Here is a 22,118-nt window from a genome sequence, read left to right as displayed (position 1 = left end):
CCATAGACAGTGATGAGAGTGGCTTGTTGTCCTCTTGGTAAAACCTGCTTCACTCCAGACTTCACCTTTTCCCATATACAACCAAGGGGGAGAGTTCACCCTTTTTCCTGCCTCAGAGCTTTTGCCATCATGTCTAGTGGATCAGCCCCTGCCCAGGCACCAAGTCCTGCCAGCAGGTCCTTCCTTTCACTCTCTTTTTTGTCTCCTGCTCTTGCGGCATGTTGAGTTGAGAGTCTGAAAACTAAGTTTACTCCCAGCGCCATTCTGCTGCACCACAGTCTTTAACCACCGCAGGTTTTGGGTTCATCTAGGCAGCTACACTCAAAAGACACCCATGGGCTTGGCTGATCCTAGTTTTTTATTCAGCTTTTTCAGTGGATATAGGATATGTAGCCCAGTGTGTTGGCAGGACAGCTTCGAGTGTCTCTCTCAGCAGGAGTTCTCACAGAGTCCAGGGGCTATTCCCCCACTTACCACCTCCCAGGATGGCTCAGGTTTAAGGGAATGAAGCCACACAGGTGGGAGCAGGAGCTACTGGCTTAGAGACTGCTGTCTATAATAGTAAACTGTTCTGGGAGCCTTTTCACCAGAAGCCATGAAGTCTGGTCCTATGTATTTCCGGGGAAACAGAACACAAGGAAAATACTTACCTATGAGTAAGGAGAAAGGGTGTTGCACACCTTTTCTCTCAGCTTGTGATCTTAGCACATGGGGGCCTTTGCTGTGGACCTGTGTAGCCAGTTGTTAAAGATGTGGTGGTGAATACTGTGTCTGTCCTTCTCTTCCCTGCAGTGTGACTGGCTCAACAATTACCACCTGACCTGCAGGGATGTGATTGGGAAGGAACTGCAGAAACAGGGCCGCCAGGAAGCTCTCGAGTGGCTCATCAGAGAGACGCAACCCATCTCCAAACAGCATTAATACCGCCCCGGTTTTGTTTTTGCAAAATGCTCTGGAGGAAGGAAGAAACGTGGCAGATCCCTGACATCTTTCCCCTTTCCTTTCCTTCTTCCCTACCTCCCCTTTTTACTTTAGACTTTAAGAAGAACAGAAAATCTTCTTATCCTCTTTGATATTTTATTGCAAACACTCAGTCTTTTATGATTTTTTTAATTGTTGAGAACAAGCCAAGAATAAAATTGCTGCACCAGAAGGAGGGTCCCTCCAAAGTTGAACACTTGGTGAAAGGGAGATGCCCTGACTTCTTTGGCCAGTGATGGGGAATCAGTGAGTGCTCCATGATGGTCATGTTCCAGGTGCTAGTACATCATTCATGATCACCTTAATGCTCATGAGACTATATTTATGATCAGTGAATAAAAATGTCAAAACTGTGCTTTGTCTTAGCTGTCTCTTTCTTCATGGTGCTGTCCCCCGGCATGTCGGGTGAGCTGATCTCCAGGGCTGCTGGCTCTGTGGCAGACATTTCCTAGGTGGAAGGGCCCCTTTGAGAAGAGACCCCTGGCCTCCCCGCACATTTGGGGGCTTAGTTGTAAGCTTTTTCTTTTCTCTAGAAAACCTAATATTATGGTGTTTTTATCTCAGTTTTTTTTTTCTGATTTTAAAATGTGTCATTCCTATGCAAAAAACAATAAAAATTATGTCAAAAGTCAGTTTTCCATAACTCACCCTATAGCAGATGCCACAAGTGTCTTACCTACATGGCCACAGCTCTCATTGTTCCGTTACTTGTAGGCAGGATTCTGTGACAAGTGCCTGCGACTCCCATTCTGCAGGATTTCTTTTGACTTGTATATGTGGGGCAAGCTCCAAGGGTTGGAGAGTTAATGTCCCTGAGATCTCAGACCATCACGTTTGGGGATGGGCAAATAGACTTCCTCATCCCTTGGCTAAGATACCAGAGGTATGTCTTACATTGTCACTCAGGGTTTCCCAGTGGGATTGAGCCCCACTTGCCCACCATGGTAACTTGCTCAATAACCAACCCTTTGTTTTCTTTCTTCTCTTCCATGTCCTACTTTCTTCCTGTCCCATTAGTGTTTCCTGGTACCATCCTGAATGAACCATTTACATGCAAATCCTTGTTTTAGGGTCTGCTTTTTTATTAATGCAACCTGACATACTCTTTAGATATAACCACTCTGCTTTATATTTTTGCTGACTCCTTTTTTTTGTATTCAAAATTTACTAAAATATTGATTATTTGTGTATGTATGAAAGAATATGCCATATATGAACATATCACATTTACAAACTGAATCATTCTGTATGTATACAATTTTATCTTTTAACTTGGCAATATTTTAGATTGAATTATTTTTAATGACTTAATTCCATCGTATGGTTATATTGTTTTAAAACTAGTCTCATTAACTTTTTAAAAACAATAATACTAGCATTTAGACATAATTTTTTAAAAAATGTATTAGTCTTAAATCATATAGAAAACAAAAACTGGAATCACAAGCTATCAGTACACTAATACTGGTTTTTATAATTGCCCAATGTATGTATTTTTCTTGAGATCTTTATTTCTTCATATTGCTTTGGGTTACTGTCTAGTGTCCTTTCATTGTACTTTGCAGAACTCCTATAAGCATTTCTTGCAGGGTGGGTCTAGTGGTACTGAACTCCCTCAGCTTATGTTTACCTGGGAACCTCTTAATTTCTCCCTCACTTTTGAAGGGCAGTTTTGCTGGATATAGGATTCTTTGGTTGTCAGTTTTTTTTTTTTTTTCTTTTAACATTTTGAATATTGGCCCACTGCCTTCTGGCCTCCAGCATTTCTGATGAGAAATCTGCAGGTAATCTCACTGAAGATCCCTTTTACGTGGTAAATAGCTTTTCTCTCACTGCTTTCAAGATTCCCTCTGTTTTTGACTTTTGGAAGCTCGACTATAATGTATTTTTGTGTGTATCTCTTGGAGTTAATCTTACTTGTGGTTTATTGGGTTTCTTGGATGTTTACATTCATGTCTTTTACCAGATTTGGGAATTATACAGCCATTATTTCTTCAGATATTCTCTCTGCTGCTTTCTGTCTTCTCCTGGGACTCTAACAATGTATATTTTGGTCAGCTTGATGGTGTCCCACAGGTCTTCTAGGCTCTGTTCCCTTTAATATTTTTTCTGTTTTTCAGACTCAAAATTTCTGTTATCCTATCTTCAAGTTCACTGATTTTCTCTTTTGCCTGCTCATATGTGCTTTGAATCCCTCTGATGAATTTTTCATTTCAGTGACTGTACTTTTCAGCTCCAGAATTTCATTTTGGTTTCTTTTTATGTTTTCTGTCTCTATTGATATTTCCTTTTTTCTGTGGATTTTTCTTTTCCTCTGAATGGGCCATACTTTCCTGTTTCTTTGTATGCCTTGTGAGTTTTGGTTGAAAATTGGACATTTAAATCTAATAATATGGCAACTCTGGAAATCAGATTTTCCTCCTTCCCTAGGGTTTGCCCTTTTTTGTTAATGTGTGTTATTATTATTATTATTTATTGTTATAGGTAGTCTCTGGGCCAAGTATCAGCCTGAGGTATCAACTTAAGGTCTTCTCAGGTTTTTTTCTGAGCTTGAGCCTTTCCCTGGATATGTGCAGTCAGTCTCTAATTTCCCCTACATGTGCAGTTGTTTTTGAATGTTCTATTACTTAATGTCTGGCTCCCAACGAGGGAAAAAGAAAAATGAAGGGCAGGAAAAGGGTACTGGTCCTTTAAATCCTCTGGAAGTCACTTCAGCCAGAAGGGGAGAAGGGCCGTCTAACAGTCTGGGGATGGGATGTACAGCAACAGTGGCTGCCCACCTCTTTGTCTGCGTCTCTGTGTTCAGAAGCAGTTACCAGAACACAGGTCTGCAGTATTTGGAGGGCAAGTTTCCTTTTGTTCATTTTGGCTCCCACAAGCTGTATGCTGGTTGCTCTGGGAACGTGTGCATAAGTTCCTGCCACGGGGTTAGGAGTAGACATTGGTAGCTGCTACTGTGCTAAGAGCTGAAATGGATTGAAATTAACGTTCATTTACCATCCAAGTTGACCTCTGGAAGTTGCAAGCCTTCAGTAGACTCCAGAGTTCTAAAGTAGTTACATCAGGCAGATTCTGCCAGTGCAATTGTTGTCTAGGTGGAGAGACACTTTGCGAGTGCTTCCTACCATCTTCCCAGAATCCTCTCCTTAAATCCTAAACCACATATTTAATTCGAATGGCTTTGACAAATGAATAAATATAAGCATACTTTGGCCATTTACCAAAGCATGGCTGTAAGTGCCCATTACTTTCTCCACCTGGGGGAGCAGAAAATGAAATGAAACAATCTTTATTTACCATTCAGAACCAGGGTGGTCCTACATAGAGTGCCTAAAAACAAATGAACCAGCATTTATTTGCTTTTCGTCTCCCACCCTCCTCTTTTTTTTTTTTTTTTTTTTTCTCTCAAGGATCATTGATTTCAATGTGCTATGTGGGAGGAAGCAAGATTCACTGCTGCCTCTCGGTATATTTCTAACGAGGTCAGGAAAGCATAGAAGCAGTGTCTCCCAATAATAGGACATATTTTGATCCATCAAAGATCAATTCTTGAATGCCTTTTGTCCATGCTTGGTCATATTTCTAATATGTACCATAACATTGGACTTAAGAGAGAAATTTCTCCCCAAATGATAGAACGTATTAAGCATGTTTCTCATCTGTCATTCCTCTGGAAGTTAGAAGATTTCCCTTAGGACTCAGGCTGTTGTCTCCTCTGATATCCCAAAGTCTTCTCTTGCTGAGGAAATGGGAGGCATGAATCGCAGTTGATTTGGAGTTGAAATAGCCGTAACTCAAGTGTGACGGCAACTCCACTGTCTGTTCATCAGGCTGTTAAGCCTGCTCTTCCCCAAGGCAGCCTCAGAGCAAAGTTTGATTTAATTGGCTGTAGCCCGAGAAGCAAAGGTAACAGGTGCTGGGTGCTTGGAGCTTCCTGCCTGGACCTGCTTTGTCTTGGCATTAAGTCCAAGAGACATAAACTAGGCAAGATGGCCCCATAAGGATTGAGGACCAGAATAAAACTCTAATGTGCCAGAGCTCAGAGGGAAGATGAGGAGATAAAAATGTAGATAAAAAAAAAATCACTCTTCCTCACTTTTAAATAAATGATAAAATAAATGTTGGGTAGGAAAATGGGCATTGTGTTGAATTTAAAGAAGGAAGCTGATCTTGTTTCTTTGTCTTGCTCACTGTATTCCCTGGTGAAGTTTTATGTATAAGGTAGGAGGATTCAAGGAAGGGGACAGATGTGGGGCCCCTGCTGTGAACACTCCAGGGACTGACTTGTGGGACGCTTGTTTGCCTTCTGGAAAGAGTCCATCTGTGCCTCCTGCCAGTGAGGGGGCTGCCCCCACCACCCCAGCTCTCACCACTTCTTTAGCTTGAGGGCTGTGCCTGGCATCTGGCTGCCTGACAGTAACCATCAGTTGTTTCTCATCAGGCTCATCTCATTCCCGGTTAGGGGTGGGCAATTGTGAAAGGAACCAAGGTTGAACTAACAAGTCATGAGGGAGGTGTTGCCCTCGTGTTTCCCAGCAACTGGGGGTTTATACCAGTAATGATATGAAGACAACGTAGAGTGCTTTGGGGCATCTTTCAAGCACCGTTGGCCTCTAGCAAGAGACAAGATAGGGGACTGGGAGGGCTGTGAGAGGGGAGGAAGGATACTGTGCTTGCTAGTTCCTGCAGGTAGCTGGTGCAGCGGTTAAGAAATTCATAGAATCATGGATTAAGAACAACGATGCAGATCCTGGCAAGGTGGCAGCAGTTGTGCCATAGTGTTTGAATCTCTCCAAATAACTTCATAAAAACACGGATAAACTGGAGTAGCAAAACTAAAATTCAGGGATGAGCTTTGCACCAAATATACAGGTGTCAAGCATCTCCACAAACCCTTAATAAGAGCACGTGAAGACTAACCAGCGTATTATCAGCATCTGTGCAGGAGGAAGCTGAAGGAAGTGATGGGGTATCTGATGGACCTGAGAACAGAACCCCACAATAGCCATCAGGAGCTCAGAATCTCATGGAGCCAATCTGAGAACAGCCACTAACGCTGGGAGCAGTTTGCACCTCCAGTGGGTGAGGATGAGAGGTTTTTGGTAAGGCCTGCAGGGGCTGGAGCAGTCAGCGTCCCAGGAACTCCCAGGACCAAGCCCCACGCTGAGGGATAGGAGCCAAAGAGGAGCAGGACAGGTACAGCGGAGGCAAAGGAGAAAGAAGGTTCTTTTGGAGGGGAACAGAGCCAGGAGATCTCCAAAAGTAAGTACTATATTTTTGAATACTTCAGGAAATCAACAGAAAAGGGAGCTCTAGAGCCCTAAATAAGAAAAAAACTATTCTAAAGTCTCCCAGAAGTTCAGAAAAATTTCACATAAAAATAAGAAACAGAAAAAAAGGTTGAGGTAAAATGCTATGCAAACTTAGGAAAATAAGGTGCAGAATGACGTGCCTACAATGAAACACATCACAGAGACATGCCCATAAACAGATGAAAATCTGTAATGTTCAAAGCACATTTACAGGTTTAAAAACAGTGTATGCAAAAACAATATACAACAGAGAATTAGAGAAGCTGAGGAATTAAGTGAGAGAACTCAGGAAAGAATGAGAAAAAAATCAATTGAAATAATGAAGACTAAAGTAGGAGGAACACAGGAATGAATAAACACCACAGATAATGTCTTAAGATAAACAGGAGATGACTAAAAGGAGAATTGAAACCAAAATGAATAAAAATTATTTAAGTGAAAGAAATGTAGAAGATAGGCAACAACATTCAACATTTACATAATAGGTTTCAACAAAGAAGAAAGCTAAAGGGAACAGAACAAATATAAAAAACTATAAGAAAACACTCCTGAGATAAAAAAAAGTTCGAAACTACACTTTGAAGAGGCATGCCCTATAACTCAATAAATAAACCTAGACTAGCCAACAGGGCATACTTATGGTAGAATTACTGTACCAAAAAAAAATTTCCTGGTTAATCAGACAAAAGACCAAGTAACTTATGGTGAAAAAAAAATTATATTGCCATCAGAAATTTTCAAAGCAACAGTTTAGGTCAGAAGAAAATAAAATGACATTAGTTGTAGTGACAAGGGTGCTCATTATGTAATTCAATAAGCCCCATGTTTGCTTTACATGGTGTTTTGCATCTGTGTTAAGTTTAATAACAAAGTTTAACCCAGCAATCCCATTACTGGGTATATACCCAAAGGATTACAAATCATTCTATAAAGACATATGCACACGTATGTTTATTGTGGCACTATTTACAATAGCAAAGACTTGGAACCAACCCAAATGCCGATCAATGATAGAGTGGATAAAGAAAATGTGGCACATATACACCATGGAATACTATGCAGCCATTAAAAAGAATGAGTTCATGTCCTTTGCAGGGACATGGATGAAGCTGGAAACCATCATTCTCAGCAAACTAACACAGGAACAGAAAACCAAACATCTCGTGTTCTCACTCACAAGTAGGAGTTGAACAATGAGAACACATGGACACAGGGAGGGGAACATCACACACTGGGGCCTGTCGGGGGGTGGGGGGCAAGGGGAGGGAAACCATAAGGACAAATCCCTAATGCATGCGAGGCTTAAGACCTGGATGATGGGTTGATGAGTGCAGCAAACCACCATGGCACATGTGTACTTATGTAACAAACCTGCATGTTCTGCACATGCATACCAGAACTTAAAGTACAATAATAAAAAAACCCCAAAATTTAAAAAGAAACAGTGCCAACAGTGGCCAGGTGGGCAAGGGAATGAGTTAGAGCTGGTAGGATTAGCCTATGATGGATGGGAGAGCAGTACTCTATGTAAAGGTGGCAGGAAGTCCCATCTCCAGCCTGTCTGCCTTGGGATAAAGAGAGCTCACAGGGGCAGAGTGAAGATGTGATTTTACTGTTTTTATGTCTTTTTTACTTTTTGTGGAGAACATGGTCTTGCTATGCTGCCCAGGCAGGTGTCTAACTCCTGGGCTCAAGGTAGTATCCTACCGCCTCTCTCTCCCTAAGTGCTGGCATTATAGGCGTGAGCCATCACATCTGGCCTGAAACAGGATTTTAAAGAGGAGCTGAAACTGTGTGTGTGGGCATATCCTAGTTTTTAAACATTTACAACCAATGTAACATTTTACAAACTAAAACAAAATCTCATGTAGGTCTAACAAAACACATGTGTCATCTAAAATTGGTTCTCGGGCAGAAGCTGTGGCTTCTTACTGCACTGCAAGCTCTGTAAAGACAGGTACCCAGCCAGGATCCCCTTCCTGGCAGCCTGGAGGCCAGGGAAAGGTTGGCGGCTGAGCAGCATCACAGACACCTGAGGCTTAAGCGTTCCCCGCTGCACACTCTGAAAGTAGAAGCTGCAAAAGACAAGCTAGGTCATTTGGTTGGGGATCTCTTTCTTACTTATTTACAGAGAGGGTCTCACTCTGTTGTCCAGGTTGGAGTGCAGTGGCACAATCATAGCTCACTGTAACCTCAAACTCCTGGGCTCACGCAATCCTCCCTCTTCAGCCTCCCAAGTAGCTGGGATTACAGGTGTGCACCTAGCTAATGTTCTTATCTCTTTCTCAGTCCAGAATGCTCTGTATTCTAATTGTTAGGGTGGATTCTAAACATCCTTTTTTTCTTCTTTTTTTTTTTAAAGAGTGTTGGAAGGGCTGGGTATGGTGGCTCATGATTGTAATCCCAGCACTTTGGGAGGCTGAGGTAGGCAGATCACAAGGTCAGGAGTTTGAAACTAGACTGGCCAACATGGCGAAACCCAGTCTCTACTAAAAAAAATTACAAAAATCAGCTGGGCATGGTGGCACAAGCCTGTAATCCCAGCTACTCGGGAGGCTGAGGCAGGAGAATTGCTTGAACCTGGGAGGTGGAGGTTGCAGTGAGCCCAGATCTCGCCACTGTACTCCAGCCTGGGTGATAGAGCAAGACTCCATCTTGAAAAACAACAACAACAACAACAACAACAATAACAAAAAAAGAGTGAACCATATGAGGTCCAGATTGAAGGCTAAGACCAACTTCACATCAATTTCTGGTCTCCTGGCTCTCAGGCCAGGGCTGTTTGCACCAGGTGGATTGCGCTACTTCCTTAACACCTATTCTGCAGGCAGATAGGTACAGCCATTGGCTCCAGCCTTTCTTCCTGGAGGGCTTCCTCCTGTCCTTCAACTTTGAATTCCTTCCCATCTTTAGAATCTAGTGCAATTCCCACATAGCTTCTTCATGAAGTGTTTCCCAATTATTCCAGCTACAAGTCCTTGCTCTAAGTTTTGCTGGCATTCATTTTCTTCACAAACTGTAATTGACATTCTCTTTATGAAATTTAACCTTTCCCATGTCTCTCCAACTAGACTTGTAGTTCCTTGGGGCCCAGCCCCAGCTATTGCTCAGGACCAGGCACATAAGAGCTACTCAATAAATATTTATTGATGGATACATTTAAGAATTGATGAAGACATTCCAAACAAGTTTACAACAGAATGGATGATGGGAGCAGAATTGAATTCAGTCCCATTACTTCCTAGCTGGTGACCTTGGTTGGGTAAATTATGTATCTTCTCTGACCTCCAGTTTCATCCTTTACAAAATGAGGGTGATGGTATTTTCTGACAGCATATTTGTGAGGATTAAAAGAAATAATATGCACAAATCACTTGGCATGCTGTCAGACATGTAATCAGCTCTCAGTAAATGTTAGTTGTTTATCGTGACAGGGCACCTATATTTTTAAACAAGAAGGAGATGTGCAATTCTGTTTTGAATTCTCTGTTTATTGTCCCTTATTTCTTCCTTCCCAAATACCTCCCAAATTTCCTATATTATTATTTTTAAAAACAAACTTTATTGTTTAGAACAGTTTTAGACTTACTGCGAAGAAAGTACAGAGAGTTTCTTTATGCTCCACACCTAGTTTTCACTATTATTCAGATCTTAGTATAGTACATCTGTCACAATTAACGAACCAATGTTATCGCAGTATTAGTAACTAAAGGCTGCACTTTATTCAAATTTCCCTAGTTTTTAACTAATGTCCTTTTTCTCTTCCAGAATCCCATCCGGAGTCCCTCATTATATTTAGTTGTCCCGTCTTCTTAGGCTGTGACAGTTTCTTAGATTTTCTTCATTTTTGATGACCTGGACAGTTTTGAGGAATACTGGTCAAATATTTTGTGGAATATCCTTATATTGGGATTTTAAATATTTTTCTCATGATTAGACTGTGGTTTTAGTTTTATAGGCGGAAGTCGATGGAGGTAAAGTGCCATTTTTGTCACATCATGTCAAGGGTACATACTATCAACATGGCTTTTGACTGATGAGGTTAACCTTGATCATCTGGCTGAGGTAGTGTTTGTCATATTTCTCCATAGGAAAGTGACTCTTTCAACCCCCTGCTTATCCTGTATTCTTGGAAAGTCACTACGTGTAGCCCATATTTAAGGAGTGGAAGTTATGTTCAACTTTCTTGAGGGCACAGAATATATGTAAATTATTTAGAATGCTTCTGCACAGATTTGTCTCTTTTTCCACATTCTTTTATTTTTTCATATTTGTATAGGCTTGCAGATATTTATTTTATACTTTGGATTATAATCAATACTGCTTTCTTTAAATTGTTCCAGCTTTGGCCACTGAGGGCTCTTTCAGCTGTCTCCTGTGTTCCTTTGATATATCCCATCGTGTGTGTGTGTGTGTGTGTGTGTGTGTGTGTGTGTGTTGTAAGCACTTCTTTACTTTCTGGCACTACAAATTGCTCCAGGCTCATCTTGTGTATTTCCTGCTCCAATTCTAGAATCAACCATTTCTTCAAGAAGCTCTAGTGCCTTTTACTGGAGAAAGGTATTTAAAACCAAGATCCAGGCTGGGCATGGTGGCTCACAACTGTAATCCCAGCAGTTTAGGAGGCCGAGGCGGGCAGATCACCTGGGGTCAGGAGTTCGAGACCAGCCTGGCCAACATGGCAAAACCCTGTCTGTACTAAAAATACAAAAATTACACCCTGTCTCTACTAAAAATACCAAAATTAGCTGGGCCTGGTGGTGGGCACCTGTAATCCCAGCTACTCGGGAGGCTGAGGCTGGAGAATCACTTGAACCCAGGAAGTGGAGGTTGCAGTGAACCAAGATCATGCCACTGCACTTCAGCCTGGATGACAAGAGTGAAACTCCATTTCATAAATAAATAAATAAATAAAACCAAGATCTGAGCACTAGATAGGTTCTCTTACTGGCTTGTCCTTGCTGCTAGGCCGTCTCAGCTGAGAGCAAGGACAAAGAGGTATGCATATGTATATGTATATATACATATACACACACAACTATCTTTCAGTGTTTCTATATGTAACCATCTGTTTCTATATTAAACTAAACATGAGTTCACACTGATGTCTCCAACTCTAATTCATGATCATCTCCCCTTGCTTCTCTGTGACTTCCTACTTCATCAGTGAGAACCTGGCTCCCACCATCCGCCATCCATTTCACTTATATTTCACTTAATTGCTTAATTCTAGTGTACATGTGTAGCAGTGTTAAGATTGCTAACCTGTACTACTGTGGGGAACAGCTTTATCAACTTGAGTACGGTGGTTTTTTTTTTTTTTTTAGACGGAATCTTGCTCTGTCGCCCAGGCTGGAGTGCAGTGGCGCGATCTCCGCTCACTGCAAGCTCTGCCTCCCGGGTTCACGCTGTTCTCCTGCCTCAGCCTCCCGAGTAGCTGGTACTACAGGTGCCAGCCACCACGCCTGGCTAATTTTTTGTATTTTTTAGTAGAGATGGGGTTTCACCGTGTTAGCCAGGATGGTCTCGTTCTGCTGACCTCGTGATCCGCCTGCCTCGGCCTCCCAAAATGCTGGGATTACAGGCATGAGCCACCGCACCCGGCCGAGTATAGTGTTTATATGCAATTATTTTTGCTTCGGTTTTACAGACTCCACTCATTTATTTCCAAAGTTGCTTAGGTCAGCACCTTCCTTCTCACCCCCTCCCCTTCTTTCAGTAAGGTATTACAGTTTCATACATTTTAATATAGTTAGATCATTTTATCACATACTGCATTCCATCCTGGGATTCCTTTGACCTCCTAAATGGTTTTTGTTTTTTCAATTTGCATACATTATGGTTCACTCTTTGTGCTGTAAGGTTCAGTATGTTTTGATAAATGCATAGTGTCATGTATCCACAATTACAGAATCGTACAGAATAGTTTCACCACCTGAAAAAAATATCCCCTGGGCTTCCCTGATTTCAACCTCCTATTTCCCCGTGAGGTCCTGGCAACCAGTGATTTTTTTTTTTTTTACTGTCTCTATAGTTTTGCTTTTTCCAGATACCATATAATAGGAATCAAACAGCATGTAGAATTTTTCATGCTGGCTTCTGTCACTTAGCAATATGTATTTCAGGTTCATCCATGTCCTTTCATGGCTTGTTAGCTTATTTCTTTTTATCATGGAATAATGTTCTTGTTATAGATACACAAGGTTTGTTTATACATTCACCTATTGGAGGACATCTTGGATACTTCCTATCATAACTTTTTTTTTTTTAAATCAAAAAAGAAAGTTTGTTTTCTTACAACAGAAATTTTTCTTTTGTTTTTCCTTTATAGAAGTAACATGTGAAAAAAGAGTATATAGTGGTTTAGAACATGGGTTCTAAAGCAGATGGCACTGTGTACCAGCTGTGAGTCCTTGGGCAAGAGCACAGCCTCTCTGAGCCCCCATTTCCTGCTCTGTAATGTGAGGTTAGCGGCGATGTCTCCACATTAGGCTATGAGGATGGAATGAGAAAGCTCCTGTAGAGTGTATCCTTGAATGTTAGCTTTGTGTATACATCCATGTTCCCCAACCCAACCTGAGACAGCTTTAAACAAAACTAAGTGTAGCCTTATTGAGATATAATTCACACATCATGCACTTCACCTATTTAAAGTGAGACACGTTAATGCTGGTGCTTCTTGATCTCTCCAGAAGGTGTCAAAGTTTTCACACGAGACCTCATGACTCTAAGATGCATCCTCATTTCTGAGTTGTTGAAATGTGAAACAAACAAATCACAGATCTCACTATAGAAAATCTAACCAAGCCTGCTCAGGCATCATGATCTGTAGTGAAGTGCCTTAGAGAAGGGCTGAGCTGCGAAGTGGAAGGTGTCTGGCTCTCTTCTGTGCTCTCTTTTCTCCAACCCAGGGTCAAAGGAGTCTGCAGTATGCCCAGGTGGGATGGTGGAGGAAGACACGTTTCTGAACTAGAGAACAATTTGTGAAGAAAGGGAGGATGAGTACAGGGAGATGCTTGGGAAGTCACAAGGAACAGAGCCTGAAGTTTCTACGGCTGACACTGTCACATGCCAAGGGTTAGGAGGGCATTACTCTGGGCATCAGGCATTGGGAATTGCTGCACGCCCTGCAAGGCAGGCACAGCGGCGTTGAGACGCTCCTGTGCCTTCTGCCAGCAGATGGCAGTGTGGATCTGTGGAGAGAGTGGAGACGGCCAGCCAGCTGAGGAAGCGGATGGGTTATTATAGAGAAGGATGACACGGGGAGGACCCTCTCGAGGTTTCCTACTGACCTGGAGGCGCTCATGTGGCTGCCACTCAGTGTCCTCTCAGAGGCCATTGTACCCAGCTCATGACTGTAGGCAGGAATGTAGGGAGAGCTCATTTAATAAAGATGGGCTGAATGCCAGCTCTGATGGGACCCTCAGCTGGGTGTGATGGGAACAGAAAGATACATCCTACGGTGTCCCTCACAGAGCCTGTGCTTTGACGGAGACTTGACATGCCCAAATGTGACTACAGTACAGAGGAGGTTATGGTTATGATGCAATGGAACAGGTGTAAGGCATCTACAGAACCTCTCTAGGGTGTCCCCTGGCTGGGTCCCAGTACTCTGTCCCATTGGCACAGCCTGTATCTGGCTCAGACTTCCCCAGTTATGTGCGAATCCATTTCATCAGAACAGCCTACTTCTGGCCTCTGTGTAAGGCGGCTCACCGTGCCAGCAAGTCGCCCCAGCCTTTTTATCTTCATTGTCAACGATCTCACCTCCTTTCCCTTTCCCTTTCCCTCTGGGACTCTTCCGATGGATCCCTCTGTGACTTTCCTCTGACTTTGTCCTAAACAGGAAACCTAATGAGGATTCTATTCTCTGCAATAGCAAGAGGAGGGCTAAGGGCTGCCTTCTATCGTGCCATTTCCTATTTAAACAAAGGCTTTGTGCTGTGATACCACTAGGCGTTTATGTTCACTCTGACCCCAGAATCCTTTCTTCTCTCTTCATGTGTTGTGCTTTGTAGTCTGTAGCCTCAGGTAGTCTGGTTAGTTCAGTGGTTTGGAGCTCAGCACCGATAAGATCAAAATCCTTTGCTGAAACTGTTAAAGAAAAAATTTTTCAATGATACTTGTCAAAGCACTGTAAGGCAGAGTTTATTCAGTACCACTGTGATAGCTAGAGGGACCCCTGCAATGGTGTCTTGCAGCCGGGGAGAGAGATTTGGCTCAACTTTGAATACATGATAGCATTGGCGAGCAGCAATTTATAGCCAAGGAGCAGGGTGGGGTCAGTGGATGGAAAATTACTTAGAAGAAACATCAGGGGCTAGGAGGTTCTGGCTAAACTGACCTAAAAGGAATCTTCCTGAAGAAAGGCCAGGGGGATCAGTTATCATTTGGGGGATGGTGGAGGATGAGAAACCTGATCAGATTTTGAGGATGGTCTGATATCAAGGGTGGGAGTGGGGGTTCTTGCTAAACTGACTTAGGATTCTTTGCTAAAAGTGGACTTTACAAGAGAGTACATAGCTGGGCCTAGGAGAAGTTTCCAAAAGTGGACTAAAGTTTGGCCAAGCAAAGAATCTTTGTCAAGACCTCAGGTGATCTAGTAGATTTCATTTGTTCCATGATCACAGCCAATAACTTTCACCTTGGCCCTGTTGACATGATGTCCTGGCTTTACTTCCTGCATCCCCATCTCTCCAGCCCCAAAATGATCTCCTTTCATCCCCATCTTCAGAACCAACCCTGCCCAGACTCTAGGACCAGGGCCGTCTCTGTGAAGCTGAATGCTGAGCAGATTCGGAGTCTTCTTTTTGCAGGCCTGTTTCCCCCTTGTGCCCATTTTTTTTTTTTTTTGAGATAGAGTCTTGCTCTGTTGCCCATGCTGGAGTGCAGTGGTGTGATCTTGGCTCACCGCAACCTCCGCAACCTCTGCCTCCCGGGTTCAAGTGATTCTCCTGTCTCACCCTCCTGAGTAGCTGGGATTACAGATGTGTGCCATTATACCTAACTAATTTTTGTTTTTTTAGAAGAGTCAAACGGGGTTTCACCATATTGGCCTGGTTGGTCTCAAATGCCCAATCTCAAGTGATCCGTCTGCTTCGGCCTCCCAAAGTGCTGGGATTACAAGCTTGAGCCACCGCAGCCAGCACCCTTGTGCCCACTTCTAAGAAAGGGCCTGGGCTTCTGAATTACCTTCCTTGCCTGAAATTCAGCTTTGGTTTCTTGCTCAGCCCTCTGGTGGCTTCTGGACTCTGAGAGGGCAGAGGTACTAGCTTGGTGGGGTGGAGCTTACCTACCAGTTTCCCACCATGTGCCTTGACTTTGTTTCCTGGCTTCTCCGAAACACACTTTCTTCCTTTCTTAAAAATACAAAAAATTAGCCAGGTGTGGTGGCGCATGCCTGTAATCCCAGCCACTCGGGAGGCTGAGGCAGGAGAATCACTTGAACCCAGGAGGCGGAGGTTGCAGTGAGCCGAGATCGCGCCATTGCACTTCAGCCTGGGCAACAAGAGCGAAACTCCATTTCAAAAACAAGCAAACAACAACAACAAAAAAGGGATGGGAGTGGCTCATACTGTGGCCTTCTTCGAATCCGAGCAAAATGGACATCAGTTAATGCTAATTCCAACTCTCCCACTTCCCCCACCTTTACATTCCTAGGACCTGGAAGCTTAAGCTTGATCGATGCCAAATATTTCTTGAAAGTCTATGCTGTACTCACCCCCCGACTACAGAGTCGCATGTTCCTTTATATCTGGTGGAACATGCCCCTTTTTGCTGGACTCCTCAGAGGAGGTGCCACTAGCCTAGACCACCCACTGCCTCTCACCCCCTCTCTAACACCACTTCCCTGTCACTGTGTGTTGTGTTGCTGCCTGCCCCAGGGATCAGATCCCTGATCTCGCCTGTCTACTCCCTACCCTTCTTTTCCCAGGGGAGTCATAGGACATGTTGCTTACATCTCTGTAGCACCGGATTAGGTGGCAGCCAGGTGAGGGAGAATGTGAATGAATTAGAGCAGCCCATTACCATCCTGGGCACCTGGTTCATGGAGCATTTGGCAAGGCAAGTGGGTGGCCTGCAAAAAAAACAAAACCAAACAAAGCAAAGCCAAAAAGTCCCCCAAACATTAGGAACCTTTGGGTCTATGGGATTGTTGTAAAGATGGACAGAAAGGTCTCCACAAAGTGTACAAAGTTGAAGGCACAAAGTTGAACTTCACAAAGTTGAAGGCAGAGCAATAGCAAACGCTTATTAAGCATTTCCTAAGTGCTGGGTTATTTTCTAAGTGCAACACATGCTGTTTCATTTAGTCCTCCCAACACCCCTGTAAGGTGGCTACTATTAATAGTCCAATTTTCCATGTAAAGAAGCTAAACCTGAGAGGAGTGAAAGGACTTGTTAAGGTTGCACAGCTAGTAAATGCTGGAATTTACAGCTAGTAAAACCAGGAATTTCACCTGGCGGGCTGATGCTGGAGCCTGCGCTGGCATCTGAGAGGCAGTGTTGCCCCCTGCCCTGTGCTGATCTCATGGAGGCAGCTACCATTTGCAGACTTGGACACATCCTTGCATAACCTGGTTGTAGGGGAAAGGCTTGGGGACCTGGGGTTGCGGGGGCACTCTTGATGGTTTTGTTATGAGGGAAATTGGATTTGCCATGATTATACATCAAGGAATGGCATCCACAGATGCAGCTGTAGATATTCCAGATGTCCTTTGGCAGGGAGGTGACAAAAAGTGAGCCACCAGTGGGTGGAAAAACCCATATACATAAAGTGAAAGAGAGGTCATTAATTTCCCCTGGGCCATTCCGGAGTGCAAGTGAGGAATTAGAGGACATATGTATGAAAGATAGATCTGACGCTAATTGGCAGAAATGCTCCTCATTGCCTTGTGAAGCAAGGTTCGTTAATTAAAACATAATGTTCAGCGTGACTTTAAAATTAAATACCTAAGACATAATGTCTGCTCATGAGGCAGACATGAAGTATAGTTATTTATATTCTTGTACTTTAGTATATGAACTTGTTGTATTATTTACAACCCAATCTACTCTAGAAGACTTTAAGATGCTTCTATTTGGCCTCTTCTCGGTTAACTTCATGCTAAGTTTCAATATGGACTTTGGAGTCCATATTGGTTAGTGTCCCTCAGCTCTTTTGTTGGTCTGTTTCATCGGTGGAATGGGAAGAGATAACAGAAAATGTGGTCTCTACTATTGAAGGACCTGCAATGTATTAGGTGTAGAGTCTGTTGGGAAGGCCTGTGGCCCTTTTATATGTGGGCTAGAAACAGTGTTTTTCAGTTTCCCAGATGTATTCTCATTTGCAAGAATCAGAAACCAACTCTGTCCATATTTAGGGAGAAAAGGTGGAAGGGGGAGGGATTTAGGAAAAGTTATTGGTGGGATTGGTTTTGGGATATCAGGAACAGTTGGTGTCAAAAGGCTTCAGTCACTGTGGTGAATGTGTCCCTTTGAATATTCCCTCTGACTTGACATCACTTGGCCAAATCTCAAAGTCCCAGGAATGAACATCTGACTGGTCAAGCCTGGCATAGTGTGGTGGAGAAACAGTGTGGCCTCCTTGACTTCCGCTAGTAGAGCAGGTGGTGCAAGGTGGCAGGGGCTGGGACTTACCTTCTGCCGAGATCTTAAAACTGGGGAATTTTCCCCAACAGGAGATGGAGGTGCTAGCAGAAATGGGCGGTGGGGTGGGTGTGGGGGGTGTTGTTGAATGCTGAACAGCCAAAAAACACAAAAAACAAAAAACCCCCAAAACAACAGCAAAACAAAACCCAGAACTGCCCCCTATGGAAACAATGGCAAAACAACCAACTGTGGAGAGATGCTGGTATGTATCTTGCTTTATGCAATATATAAGCCTTCTAAAAAGTTGTATTCACAAGGAATCCTATGTTGAATGGAGCAGGACACCATCTATTAAAAGAAACTCTTGGTACATCCTTTTGCAAACTAATGATGCAAACATAGCCTGAGAGTAATTTTGTTTTATGTGGAATTGTCCTATAATGGATTGCTCCAAAGAAGATCCAGCTGCATATATAATTGTGCACTCCTGAGGAACAGAGATCTTTTTCCTTGAAGGCACATCTCCTTGAATAGATTTTGATGGAAGATTCCATCACAGACTCTGTATAATCACACCAGACAATTATTCCTTAAGAACTGGGCATGCCAGGGTTCCCTTTTTAAAAATTTCATGTTTATTCTGTCTCCTGTATGGCTTCTTGAGAACAGGGAATAAGCCAGGGTCATTTTTTTTAAGGTTTCCTGTGGGGTGCTCACGTTAAATGGATGCTGTTGCAGATAGACCGAACCCTCATCACAACTGGTATTGTTTGCAACAGCACAGGTGATTTTTGCTTCTTTCTCAGACTTTCTTTACCTTTTGCCCCTCTGCCGGAGAAGTCAGTGCAGCAAGCTTTTCTTTTCTTTTTTCTTTCCTTCTTTTTAAAACAGAGGCCCTGCATTCTCCTCAAGGTCCTGCTTCTGGTTCTGAGGCCTCCTGAGGATACAGCCCACACACCATCCTCCTCTCCCCAGCATTCCATAGGGACCCTGAGTTGAGGAGACTCTGATTTGAGTTTGTGCTGCCTTGCTCCATCCTCTGGTCCTGTCCCACAAGTGAGTTACACGTTTCCCTCTGCCCACCTCCTCCCTCCCCCGACTCCCAGCCCAGACTTCTTTGCTGCCTGATAAAACCTCATCTGGTCTGTTTTAATGGGGAGATAAAACTGCTGTTTATGTCACTGTGTGGATAGTGTGTGGAGGTTTCAAGCCTCCCCTCCCCTCTCCTCTCTTCTCCTCTCCTCTCTTCTCTTCAGAAAAGTCGAGTCTTATGTCTGTGGCTTCTGCAGACACTGCTGAGAACCTGTGGCATCTCTTCTTTCACATTCTGCCATCAGAGAGGGCTCTAACCAGGAAGCTCAGAGTCTTAAAGCTTGGCCCAGTAAATTACAGTGTCCAGAACCCTACAGCCCAGTTACACCAGCAGGGCCCACATCTGGGGGTGGCCTAGCCCAGCCAAATTCCTGGACAATATAATTTAGAAGTTGAATTTTCTAAATGGGAACAAAAACATTTATCTCAACAACAAAAGAAAACAAAATACCAACCAAAGTTCCAATGCTATGGGGGAAATTTTTCAAAAGGACTGTTTATACAAAGTAGATGAAAGAATATTATCTCAGAATAAAGGACAGTCATTTAACTTAAACATATTTAGCTTGATAACAGAATGTACAGTATTGTCTTTATTTTTCACATATGTAGGAATGTATTGTAGCAAACTTCATGAATGATCCTGAGTGGAGGAAATTAGACATAAAATAGCACGTATTCTAGGAGTATACTTGGAGATGGGACAAACACAGGTGAAACTAATCCATGCTGTTAGTGATAAGGGTATAGTTACTCTGAGTGAGGGGTTAGTGAGCACCATGGGGCTTCTGAGCTACTAGTTATGTTCTGTTTCTTATCTGAGTGTTGATTTCATAGCATGTTCAGTTTGTGAAAATGCAGAGAACTGAAAATGTATGAAACATGCATTTTTCTGTCCTTACTACATTTGAATTGTTAAAAACACACAGTTCATCATTGTCTAACCTGGGTCTCTAGTTCTCTGGGACCCAATGATAAAGTTCAACCTCCACATTTGATAGTGGAGAAAACTGATCCCCTGAGAGGGGAAGTGCCTTGTTCCAGGTCACAAAGCAAATCAGTGGCCAAATTAGAAATTGGTCCCTGGCCCCTGGACTCTCTGCTTCCAGCTTCCTAGTCCTGGGGTCACCACGCAGCTGCAGGCTACTCTAAAAAAAGGGTCCTGGCTGCCTCAGGAAACCTGTTCATGGGAAGACACTCAGTACATACTTGTTGGGTGAAATGTGGAGTGGACGCTGCCGATATCCTGTCCTCGCCCCAAGGCTCTTCAATTTCGTCTCCTGAGTAGCTGTCTACTTCCTCCCTGCACGTCCTTTGCTTATGATCCCTGCCTTTTATATATTTTCCAGAAGAAAGCTCCTCTGCTCCTTTTTAAGGCAAACTATTCTCCCACTTACTTCCTTGAGGCTCTCTTTATTTTATTAATTTCTCTTGCATTTGCATTTTTTATACTCCTCTGCCAAAGGATCATCTCTTTCTGATTACAAATATACTCAGTATTTTTCTTTCCTAAAAAAGAATTCTTTCCCTGCCCCCAATTAATGAGTCACCAGGCATTTCTGAAGTGCTTGTACTGGGCACTGTGCAAGGTGCTGTTCCTGCTCATGGTTGAGCAGGTCTTACCTGCCGCCCTCCACAAGTTATTTTTAAAGTTTTCAGACTTTTTGAGGTCGCCAAGTTCGTCTTCATTTTCTCCAGCTCCTCATGTCCTATTTCTCTTCGCTTGCTGTTATCTGGCTTCCATGCTCACTGCCATTGCATTTTTTAAATTTTATTTTGTTTTAGTGGCCAATGCCCTTTTAGTAGGATGAACACACATCTTAGGTTGCTTGGGAAAGTCCCATCTGACACCACTTCTCCTGGCATAATTATTGATAGCATCCATTTCACTCTCTAAAATGCTCTGGTTTGGATTTTAAGCTATACAGTAACCTCCCCAGCAGCCCCTGCTTACTAGACATATACAGTGGCCTTTTCTTTTTTTCATTTGTACTGATTCTTGGGTCTGTTTTGACAAAGTATTGGTTAAAAGCTCAGACTTTAGGACAAACAGAGACCTGAATTAATTTCCCACACCTCATCTGTGCACAAGCTCTGAGCTTCAGTTTCTTTACCTGTAAACACAGGAATGGAAGGAAAGTGCTTGCTTCATAGGGTGGCTGCTGGTTCTGGGAGGGAAGCAAGTGCAGTGCTTGCAAGATCCGTTGGAGGGGGTGCCCAGGAAGCAGGACCCTCCCACCCTTGCTCCCTTCTCGAAGCTCCCTTCTCCCTTGACTCCTGGACTTTCCACAGTCTCCTCCTGGCTCTCTAGACTCCTTTTCTTTCTCTTCAGCCTTGGCCCATCCTAACCTGCTGGAATTCTTGGATTCCTGGTTTCTGCAACTCAGCCTAGCTTTGCGATGAAGAGGATGGGCTGTGGAGACAGGATCCCCTAGTTCAAACCCCAGTGCTGTCACTTACCAGCTGAGAGCACCTGGGCAAGTTATTTAACCTCTCAATGCCTCAGTGATCACACTTGTTAAATGAGTTTGCTTACTTCATAGGTGCTTCTGAGGATTCCATGGGCTGGGACCTGTATCAAGTCCTCCACATAATGCCTGGCACTCAGTAAGCATCCAGTATCTGCTGTTCCTGTCTCAGCTTCCCAGGTGTCCTGCGTTGACTCCTTCCTCTCCCACACTCCCTTGGTGGAATCTTGTCCATTCTCTCCCTTCCTCTTCCCCTTTGTGGAATCTTGTCCATTCTGTCTCTGTGGGCACTCAGAACCCTTTCCTTTCCTTTGTGTCTGCTGCTGCCCTAGTTGTTTCAGATCATCTTCTTTCTTTGTAATCTTCTGAAATAATCTCACACAAGTATCCTTGCTACAGACCTCTTCCCTTTCCAATCCAATTTCCATGTTAATAGCAGGTATATTTTTCTGAAGCACATTTTAGATTATGCTACTCCCCTACTCTAAAACCTCAAGTGGCTCCTTATTGTCCGCAGACTAGAGATCAAATCCTCGGTCCTGCCACTCAAGCTCCCCGCATCTGGACCCCACCTGCATAACCAACTTAATTCCCCCGCTGCACCCTTTTGCACCCAGCGATCCAGCTAGATGGACATGTTCTTTGCCCCTCATGTTCTTCCTGTGATTACCTG

The 22,118-nt window shown here is 43.4% G+C and overlaps 1 protein-coding gene across 4 annotated transcripts in view; it reads left to right on the top strand.

Moving 5' to 3' along the window:
- Window positions 1–1,336, top strand: part of XPNPEP1 (X-prolyl aminopeptidase 1) — a 58,766-nt gene extending 57,430 nt beyond the window's left edge. For all 4 annotated transcript variants that reach the window (XM_003825561.4, XM_008950891.4, XM_034931443.4 and 1 more), the window contains one exon: window positions 793–1,336. In XM_003825561.4, the coding sequence (XP_003825609.2) occupies window positions 793–921 (129 nt within the window). In that variant the 3' untranslated portion in view covers window positions 922–1,336. The remainder of the gene's footprint in view (window positions 1–792) is intronic.
- Window positions 1,337–22,118: the final 20,782 nt, after the last annotated feature.

Source organism: Pan paniscus, chromosome 8, assembly GCF_029289425.2.
Source record: "Pan paniscus chromosome 8, NHGRI_mPanPan1-v2.0_pri, whole genome shotgun sequence".
Lineage (NCBI taxonomy): Eukaryota > Metazoa > Chordata > Mammalia > Primates > Hominidae > Pan > Pan paniscus.
The sequence above is the reverse complement of the archived record's forward strand: the minus strand, read 5'-3'. Positions and strand labels throughout refer to the sequence as shown.